Source organism: Neltuma alba, unplaced genomic scaffold (assembly GCF_004799145.2).
Source record: "Neltuma alba isolate B1F8T4 unplaced genomic scaffold, ASM479914v2 tig00007550_pilon, whole genome shotgun sequence".
NCBI classification, from domain to species: Eukaryota; Viridiplantae; Streptophyta; class Magnoliopsida; order Fabales; family Fabaceae; genus Neltuma; species Neltuma alba.
The window spans coordinates 9,495-20,367 of record NW_021634811.1 but is presented as its reverse complement, the minus strand read 5'-3'; the positions used below and the strand labels follow the sequence as shown (position 1 = coordinate 20,367).

The 10,873-nt window shown below is 30.7% G+C and overlaps 1 protein-coding gene across 1 annotated transcript; it reads left to right on the top strand.

Moving 5' to 3' along the window:
* The first annotated feature begins 8,180 nt into the window (after positions 1–8,180).
* On the top strand, positions 8,181–10,365 carry LOC114752794 (GDSL esterase/lipase At1g28610-like). The gene is made up of 5 exons (XM_028941496.1): positions 8,181–8,472; positions 8,574–8,804; positions 9,216–9,364; positions 9,706–9,979; positions 10,074–10,365. The coding sequence occupies exons 1-5, from the start codon at positions 8,187–8,189 to the stop codon at positions 10,322–10,324; spliced, it is 1,191 nt and encodes a 396-aa protein (XP_028797329.1). The 5' UTR covers positions 8,181–8,186; the 3' UTR covers positions 10,325–10,365.
* The last annotated feature ends 508 nt before the right edge of the window (positions 10,366–10,873 follow it).

Genomic DNA, 10,873 nt, shown 5'->3' with positions numbered 1-10,873 from the left:
TAGTTTTGCCTATAAGCTTAACCGAGTTGGACCCACAAGATTGACCATATTATGACATTGAGTGCTATCAGGTTGCCCGATTAACCAGCAAATAGTCACATACCTCACTGGGAGAATTTGACCTAAGCGCCACAAAGCGAAGTTAATAAACTTTAAGTCCCCAGAAATATGAAAATACAAATTAGAATATGTGAACTGAAATAAAAAAAAATAACAAGTATGTTTACAAAAATATCCCTAGGTAAAAGGAGGAGTAAATTATCAAATGTGGAGTTCTTAACATAGTATTATTTGTTGTGAATTCTCATATGTGTTGTTGTTAATTTTTTCTTGAATTTTCACATGTAAAGTTGTTATTTTTCTATTATTTGATGTGAATTTCCATATGTGGAGTTTTTAATTTTTTATTATTTGCTTTAAATTTTCATATTTTCCATTGCTATTTTTCAATTATTTTTTTTGTGAATTGCCGTATGAGCAGTTGTTGATTTTCTACTATTTGTTGTGCATTCTCATATGAGGAGTTATTAATTTTCTATTATTTATTGTAAATTTTCAAATGTTGATTTGTTAATATAGTATTATTTGTTTTTAATTCTCATATGTTGAGTTGTTAATATTCTATTATTTGTTGTAAAATCCAATACGTGAAGTTGTTAATTTTCTATTTATTTGATGTGAATTTTTAAATTTTCATATTTCAATTGTCATCTTCTAATTATTTGTTGTAAATTTTTATATGTAGAGTTGTTGATTTTCTATTATTTGTTATAAATTTTTATATTTGGAGTTGTAATCTTCCAATTATTTGTTATAAATTGCGTTGTGTATAAAATAAACTCCTAATTGACTCCTTCCTTCTCATTTGAATTCTGATGGGGGACATGATAATTTTACTTTCAAACTTAATTTTATTTTAGAGTAAGAAGATTAAAAACAAATTTCAGAATATTTTAAAATTCGTAAAAAATTAAGTCCACGTTATGAGACGGAAACAACCACATTTGGTCTTGCGCATGGGGCATATCAAACAAACCAATATCTTTAAAGGTCCCACGTGCCAGACAAGAATTGAAAAGGGTGGTTGAAACATCATGACAACCTGAAGAGCAATAATTTTTCTTCCCAGAACTGGACAGCACTTGCTTTATCGGTGTTCAATTATTTAGAAGCTGATTGCCTTAAGCTAGAATTATTTTAACAGATACAAGTTGGCCCATTTAATGATCATTAGGGGTTGTTTGGTAATTCCAAAAACTGTTTATAAGAAGTACTTTTTCGTAAAATGAAATAAATTTTTTCATATATTTACTTCGTAAACCGTAAAAACAACTTTGAAACTATAGTTTGGTTTCCATTCAAACTTCTTCATATATGTGAATCTTTAATACTTCTCTGGTCCTATTTATAAGATAGAGAAGAAGATATTTGTACTTATAGAAAAGTGAGAAAATTTTTTTATATATATGTACAGTTTTACCCTTTTTTATTATTGTGTTGGCTTTATTTACATGAGATATAATATATATTAAATAAAAATAAAATTGAAAAGTTGAATTCCCAATAAAATTTAATAAAATTTAAAATTTTTTTGGATCAATGTGAAACAAGCTGAAAGTTACTTATAAGTCAATCTTTAATATCTATCACGTGGCTCGATTTCGTGTCTGCTCTTGGAGTTTTTGAGTTCTTTTTCTCGTCTTCTCCTGAATTTTTCTTCATATTCTCTGCTGCATTTGTTAATTCCGTGGGACATTGAGAAACCAAATTAGTTTATTTTATATTTTATCCCCTCAAGTTGATCATCATGTCAAACAAATTAGGTGAAAACGTGAAACTTATGCTTGATCAGATTTATTTCTCGTTTGTGTGACCCATGAGCAAAGCGAAGAGATTACAGCATTGATATGAAATATTTAGTGTTACCACAAATATTTGTTTTAAAATAACTATGTTTTACTATCAATACAAATTAAAAATAAAAGATAAAAAGAAAAACAGAAAGCGCTTAAAAAGAATTAAAGATGAGAACAATAAAAAACTGTCCAGTGTCCACCCTTGAATTCTCGTGATGCGCTTAAAAAGAAAACAATAAAAAACTAAAGAACTAAATATGGAAAAAAGAAAAAAAGTCTAAAAAAAATAGCTCTTGAATTTTAACTTTTTAAATTGGTATTGTTTACGTCACTTTAATAACAATTGACTATACTTAAAAAGCAACAACAACACATCTTTGTAATAATTTCTAATTTGAGATTTTGAAATTCAAGAATTTTTTTTAGGAATTTTCTCAAAAAATAATTAAAGATGAGAACAAAGAACCAAAGAAAATCACTACCTAACACTCATTCATTTGAATGTAATTAAAAAAAAAAAAAAAAAAGGGAAACTGTCATTTTGATTTAAGAGTAAAGTACTCTAATATCTTTTGTATTTTGTCTTAATTACATGGACCTCTCTTCTATTTTAAAAGTATAAATTTAAGTTCAACCGTTAACTTTGTTAAGAATATTCTAAAAAATAATTTTTTAATTAAAATTTATGTTGAAATACTTTCCATTTACTAATTTACCTTTCATAATAATAAATTTCCAAATTTTGGCTAAAACTATCTTGAAGAATTTAAAATTTTCTCCTTTATGTTAATTTTATTTTTTTATTTTTTCAAATTGTTGTTTGTTTAATTTTATCATATTGGGCCAAAAAATTAAGTAATTTAGTTAATGTAAAAATAAAAGAATATTGATAGAAATTTGATTAGTTCTTTAAATAAACATATAATCCATCAAATTAAATAAGTTATAAATGCTTGCAACAATTTTTTTTAAAAAATTTAAATTACTTATATAATTTTTCAAACTCACATAATTTATATTATATGATAAAAATGAGCATTCAAAATATTTTCTAGCCATTTAAAAGAAACTTTAAGTTTCAATATCTCATGAAGAGTTAAAATTATATAATTCTATAATATAATGAAAATAAAAAATGTTATAACATAATAAAAATTTTGAAAGTATATGTATTATAATTATTTATTGTGGTATCGAAAATTATTTTCTTTATAGATATAAATTTTTAAATAATAGTTATGTTAAAGAGGAATATTTGGTCAAAATAAAAGTTTTAAAGTCAAACTTAACAATCAACTACCTGTTGCATGGATGGAAATGAAATTTTAAAAATATATGAGAGGTTTGTATAACGTATATTTTCAGTTAAGGAAGATTTATATATGTTTTCAAAATAGAGAAAAGATTTTTGTAATTTAGATAAAACAGAGGGTTCATCAATTTATTTTAGTCAGAACTTGGAAACTGTTTTTTAAAAGCACTTTTCATAATTCAAGATAAAATTTCTCTAATATACTTACTTTATATATCATAAAATTATTTTTAAAATCATGGTCTGATTTCCACTCAAATATTCCCTTAATAAATAATTAATATTGTTATAAAATTATAAATTGTACTGAATTATAATTATTTTGAGTGTAAATAAAATTTAGACTCGGCCGTTTATATTTCTGTAAACAATTTATGGTTGACTGCGCTACTTTAATTTTAAATTACTACATCTATAATCTATTACAGGTAGTTTAAAATTTGACATGTTTAGGAGAGACAGTGAGAGAGATACAACAACAAAGTCTTATTACATTAGGAGAGGTTGGCTACATAAAAAGTATGACACACGGTACTCTACAATGACAAAATATTTAGGTAAATTGTTAATCAAAATATCTGGATTCATAATTTTATTAAGTGTTCTCTTCAATTTTTCTTTTCTATTTTTTTCCCCCAGAGGACTTGATCATTCAGCGGCTTTCTTTGAATGTGCCCGAGAGAGAGAGAGAGAAAATGTGAAAAATCACAAGGACAACATTAACTAACCCTTTAATATAATCAAGCTAAGTCTTGGCATAGATTTTTTTTTAAAGGAAAAAAAGCAATATATTTATAATATATATAGGAGAGTACTTAGGTCAAGTTAATTACATCAAATAAGTCTAAGTATCCAATTAGCTTCTGCCATCAGTATTATTTAGACACATCATCACTTAACCTCTTGTAACCCACCGTTAACGCTGATTGTCTGAGGAGACGACAAAACTGCACTCGGAGGCCACTTACATGTGGCCACGACGAGAGCGGGAATGCACTCAAAATGGCGTCAGCCGTCAATCTACAGTGAGGGATAGGACCAAAGTTGTCAAACTCGCGAATTTAAATAAACTCGTGATTATGATGTAAATTCAAATCGTGAACTCATAAGAGTTTATTTTTATTAATAAACTGATATTAAAAATATATAATCAAATAATTAATATATAAAAATAAGATCAATTTCATTTAAATATATTTTAAATTTAAATAATTGAAATTATATCTATCAATGTTCATAATTTATCATATTCAACAAAAAAATTTCTATAAAAATCATATATAAAGTCACTAAACATAATTAAATTAAAAAATTTAGCATGAGTTTAAAAGCAAATTGATATGATTTTGTAAGCTAAAAACGTAAAACGGTAAACTCAGTAAATGAACTCGTAAGTTTAATCGAGTTTACAGTTATCACGAGTTTAAGAATGAGTAGACACAATTTTATTAACTAAAAACGTAAAAACATTAAACTCAGAAAGTCAACTCGCGAGTTTGACAATAGTGGATAAGACAAGTGGTCGGAGTTGCGGCCGATGACTCAAGAAGGGGACGAGTGCAAAGGGAGGACTTCTCGGTGGTCAGCAGGTATCTGACGGAGCGGCAAGGATGTTCGAAGGGCCGGTGGATGATGGGGATTGGATCGAAGTACCAAGGAGGCGATTGGGTTCTAATATTTTTTTGGCTAACGGTATGTGCTAATATTTTTAAATCACATGGCGAATTAAAAAAAGCAATTACGTGTCGAATATATACTAATATTTTGAAATCACATGGCGAATTGAAAAGCGATTACTTGACAACGTACAATAATTTGAGTATTGTTTAATCACAGTGGAGGCTTTTTTATTCGAAACCTTATCTTGACGCATGAATGAAAGATTAAAAAAATATTTGCAGAGGATTATGACGTCTAAGAATCCTTAGTAGTTGAAGGAACACAACAGTCAAGTCAAACCGAACAGCTGAGAGCAATATTTTACCTTATAAGATCTTCTGTTCTTGGAAGAGATTATTCTCTTACATTTCCATTAATGGCTTCTTCTCCGCTCTGGACTCTGCGACAACAAGAGACAATAGTCCGGTTGCTGATACCGGAAACTTGTTTCTAGTGGGAGAAATTGGAGGCAATGACTTTAATAGACCTTTTGCTTTGCGAAGGAGTTTAGCGGAGATCAAAACTTACGTGCCTCATGTGATCAATGCAATCTCGTCAACGATAAGAGTAAGACTTACTAAATGCTATGCGATCCGTTTTATATACTTTTCATGGGTGAGCTCACTTGGAATGCCGGTTGCAGGATTTGATAAATTTAGAGGGCTCAAACGTTGATTGTTCCTGGAAATTTTCCAATTGGATGCAGTGCATCCTACTTAACAACGTTTCAGAGCAACTACCATTGTATCATTCTCCCACAAAATTTAGTAATATTCTGATTCCACATTTCCATTACCATAGACGCTATCATAATATTCTGATAAATTTGTGTTAATCTGGTGAAATAAATTATGGGTTTTACAGGTCCCAAAGCTTTTTGAGGAGGTGGAGGGGCATACAATTACAATGCTTCAAAAAGATGTGAAAGTAAAGGAGTGAAAGCTTGTGATGATCCTTCAAAGTGCATAAGCTGGGATGGTGTTCATTTGACAGAAGCTGCGTACAGATTAATCGCAAGATGTTTATTAAAAGCATCCTAAATTTGCTGACTTGTGATTGAAGAATAAAGCCTTTGAAAGTTTTAACAGCCTTTGAGGTTTGCTGGGATTAATTATGCTTATGCTCTTCATGCTACCATCTTTGTCAACCATCAAAGTTAGCACTGCTTATCCTTCTAATTTTTGTTTCTTTCACTTGAGTACGTATTTGTCCTCTTTCATTTGTTACTGTGTCACCTATACTTCAATCTTTTCTTTTATTTAAGGGTGAAGGTCTATCTAACACCCTGATTGTTTTTCCCTTATTTTTAGGTATACCAAACAATGCGATTTTTTTAGTTGTGTGATTCTACGTATAATTTTTTAAAAATAATTGATGCAACTTTAACCATTACTAATGGAGCATGACATGGCTGACATTTGAGATAGTAGTATAATTAAAAAAAAGTAAAGTACTCTGATTACATTTTTTTTCACTTTAATTACATAATTTGTTTTTCTATTTTTAAAACATGAATTTTTTTTTTCTATTTTTAAAACATGCACTTCAATTACGAATACTTTAAAAAGTTTCTAAAATATATTTTCAAATTAAAATTTGTATTAAATTGAAAATTTTATTTACTAATTTTCCCTTAATATTTTAGTGTCTCTTTCTTCTAATCATCCTTCAGAGGCCTCTCTGCTGTATGTTGGAGCACGGACATGATTCTTTTAAGATCGCTGTAAATTTATTGCCGCGGTTCGAATTTCTTAAGATATTTCACACTACGATTCCAGCTAAAAAAGTAAAAGACGAAGGGAAAAAGCTATCCAAATATGAACTCAGATTAAAATGGAACTCCAAATTCTTTCCAACGTGTCTTTTCTTTTATTGTCCAATTTGGTGAGATCAGGTTCAGATGCTCGTTCCTTCGTTCTCGTCTTAGTAGTAGACTTTGCTGATGAAGCGAAGCTCAGTGAAGTATAGCTTCTTGGTAATCAGTGAGAGATTCAAAACATTTACAATCTTTGTAAATTGTGAGAAATTCTGCGGGCTCAGGAAAACACCCTGGATCTGTTCAAAATCAACTACTGACATCGACGACGAAGTTCTTTCCGGCAAAGGCCTTTTCTCCACTGACTTCAACTTTATCCAATGAATGTTTGTCGTCTTCTTTAGCCTGTGTTGCTTCGCCAAATGATAAAAATTTCCCATACAAATCATTAAAAAGAAATCTTAGAGAAACCATTGCACATTTATTTCAAATAGAAAAAGCGTAAGGACTTCATTCAAAATCGAAGGAAATGATAAGGACTTTTAAATTAATTTTTCTTTTAATATACGCATAATGAAAAACAATGTTATTACTGCTGCTTAAGAGTACCATTTAAAAAGGGGTTACTATAATTTTTAGTCCATCAAGTTTTTCTTTATTTTGGTTCTAGTTCCTTAAGTTTTAAACCATGGGTTTTGGCCCTTCAAAAGGCAAAAGGGTTTAAGTTTCTTTTTTTTTTTTTTGGATTACAAAGACCAATATTTTAAATGAAAATAAACTTGAGGAATCAAAACCTATTATTTAAAATTTGAAGGATCAAAATCAAAATGACAGTAAATTTGAATGACTAAAATTTATATTAACCCTTTAAAAAATTATATATAAAATGCGGATTTTACAATACTTAACTTCCAAAAAGAACCAAGTCTACTCAAAAAATTTTAACTCACATGGATGGAAGGTGAGGGCATAATACTTCATCCAGTCCTTGTTGTAAACTTCAAATAACTACTTCACGGATAACAAATAATTAGTTAAAATTAGTTAAAAATAATAAATAGGTTAAAAATAGACTTTTGTTTCCAAATATGCCGTTATAATAAATAAAAAAAATGATGAAGGAGAATGTGTGGGGAAATATATATAACAAGTGAGAAATAATTAAAGACAACATTGGAAAAAAATACATTAAATATTAAGGCGAACTCAAAATAAAGCTTATAAAATAGATCACATTACTTCTCAAATTTAAAGTTTATAAATAGGATTGAAGGGAGTAATATTTTGAAATCACATGGCGAATTAAAAAGCAATTGCATGTTGAGTGTATACTAATATTCTGAAATCACATGGCAAATCGGAAAGCAATTACTTGCCAGAACACAATTATTTGAGCTTTCTTTAATCATACAATTATTTGGGCATTATTTAATCATAGTGGGACATTTTTTGTTCGAAAGCTTATCTTGACACGCGATTGAAAGATTAAGAAGCCTTAGTGGTTGAAGGAACACAAAAGTCAAATCGAAACAGCTGAGAGCAACCTTTTCCCTCATAAGGTCTGCTATTTTTGGAACTTATTATTCTCTTCACATTTCCAACAATGGCTTCTTCTCCTTCATCTTCCCCGCTTTGGACTCTTCAACAAGAGAAGACAGTTGTCCTAACACTATATATAGTCGCTTTTTTATCATTCATTCCCAGTTCCACAGGATGCCCCTACACTTCCATTTTCAGCTTCGGCGACTCACTTGCTGATACCGGAAACTTGTTTTTCAGCTTCCAACCACCGCGGCGCCACCATTGCTCCCGCCCTCCCTACGGCAAAACCTACTTCGGTCACCCCACCGGAAGATGCTCCGATGGCCGTCTTATCATTGATTTCATCGGTAAGGCTCAGATCTTGGACTTGATCGTTCTATCTGTTTACTATCCATTCACTTTAAGACTTTAATATATCACTGTTAAATTGTTCTTGCTGGCCGGACAGCTGAGTCTTTAAGCATACCATCGGTGAAACCATATGAGGGAATTAAGAATGGTCGAGTAAGAAATTGGAACAAAGAGGAGGGAGTGAATTTTGCAGTTGCGGGAGCAACGGCTTTGAATGTAAGTTTCTTTGAAGAGAGAGGTATTTATGCTGTCAGTACTAATGATTCTCTTAGAGTTCAACTGGGATGGTTCAAGGAGTTTTTGCCTTCTATATGCAATTCTTCCTCAAGTAAGTTCCTTGCTCCTTTTTTCCAGACATATGTCAAATTTTTAACTGTCATACCAAATAACAAAAACGCTTAAACATATTATACTATGCTACCTCTGGTTCTTAATAAAAAGCCTCATTTGACTTTTATTTTTGTCTTAAAATCTTAATCCACTTTGTCTCTCATATTTATTTAACTTTTTCACGGTAATTCTTCTAATAATGGTAGTTCTAACTACTATACTTGATTGGCAAGGATATTTTAGACAATACACCAACTATTTATGACAAATAACTGTCTTACTTTATCTTCTTAATCTACTTAAATGAGTCAAATAACTCTTATATTTAGAACCAGATCTAGTAATTGAAGTTCAAGACCCATTTGATACCAATATGATGGAAGGAATATATTAATGTTTTATCCTGCAGGCTGCAAGAAAGCGTTTGAGAAGTCACTCTTTCTGGTGGGAGAAATTGGTGGCAATGACTTTAATAGACCTTTTGCCTTGCGAAGGACTTTAGCGGAGATCAAAACTTACGTGCCTCATGTGATCAATGCAATCTCTTCAACGATAGAAGTAATAATTTTAAATGCTATGCAATCATGTCAAACAGCATACCATACACGCATTTCTGGCTCTAAATATAAAAATTAGTTTGTAGCGCCATTTACACTTCAAACTATCTCTTATGCTAGTTCTGGTTCTATTTATAAAATCTCATTTGTAGATTATAAACCAAGTCTTATAAATAAGACCGGAGGTAGTATTTAGGACCGGAAGTAGTATATAAATGCAGATATGTACTTTAACAATTAATAATAGTGAAATAACAAGTATGACGGGAAAACTGGACTTAATACGTAGTGTATTGTATCTTAATACTTTTTGTGGATGAGCGCACTTAATTTTGGTCGCAGGATTTGATAGATCTAGGAGCTCAAATGCTCATTGTTCCTGGGAATTTCCCAATAGGATGCAATGCGTTCTATTTAACAATGTATGAGAGTAACCATAAGAATGACTACGACGAAGCTGGTTGCTTGGATTGGCTGAACAAGTTTGCTGAATACTACAATCACAGGCTTCAAGCTGAACTAAATCGCCTTCAACAGCTTCATCCTCATGCCAATATCATATATGCTGATTATTATAACGCTGCATTACCACTCTATCATTCTCCCACAAAATTTGGTAATATGCTGATTCCACATTTCCATTACCATATGGACGCTATCTATCATAATATTCTGATTAATTTGTGTCAATTTAACGAAATAAATTACAGGTTTTACGGGTTTGAAAGCTTGTTGCGGAGCTGGAGGGGCATACAATTGCGGTGCTTCAAAAAGATGTGGAAGTGAAGGAGTGAAAGCTTGTGATGATCCTTCGAAGTACATAAGCTGGGATGGTGTTCATTTGACAGAAGCTGCGTATAGATTGATCTCAAGATATTTATTAAAAGGATCCTATACTGCTCCTAAATTTGATGGCTTGTGCTTGAAGAACAAAGCTTTTGAAAGTTTTAACAGCCTTTGAGGTTCGCTGGGATTAATTTTCTGTGTTCTATCGTTATGTTTGTAACAGTTATTCATTTTGGAATAAATTCAGTCCTCTCAATTTAGGCCAAAAAACAAATCAGTCCTCTCAGTTCAGGCCAAAAAAAAAGAAAATCAGTCCTCACTGCTGCTTCTCTTCTTATGGCAATTAAAATGCCTTTTTGGGATTAGTCATTTTCTTGCTTCTTTTATGATCAATTTTCTGAAAAGATATGCAAAAAGCTGAAAAGGAAAACTGAAGTTTGAAATGCAGCGTAGGTTTGTTTTATATACTTTCTTCCACTTGAGTTGATCATGTCATGTACAATATGCAAACAGTATTCAATTTTGTATTTTTCGTTTTCAATTCAATTCAGTTAGAGTGTGGGAAGTTTTTTTTTTTTAAAAAAAAAAAGTCCTCACTGCTGCTTTTCTTCTTTATGGTAATTAAAACGCCATTTTGGGATTAATCATTTTCTAGCTTCTTTTATGACCAATTTTCTGCCAAAAGCTGAAAAGGAAAACCGAAGCTTGAAATGCAGCGTAGGTT

Coding starts and splice junctions, on each gene's coding strand:
- LOC114752794 (XM_028941496.1), top strand. CDS start 8,187: ATGGCTTCTTCTCCTTCATCTTCCCCGCTTTGGACTCTTCAACAAGAG. Junction 8,473..8,573: donor TCTTATCATTGATTTCATCG/GTAAGGCTCAGA, acceptor CTGGCCGGACAG/CTGAGTCTTTAAGCATACCA. Junction 9,365..9,705: donor CAATCTCTTCAACGATAGAA/GTAATAATTTTA, acceptor TTTTGGTCGCAG/GATTTGATAGATCTAGGAGC.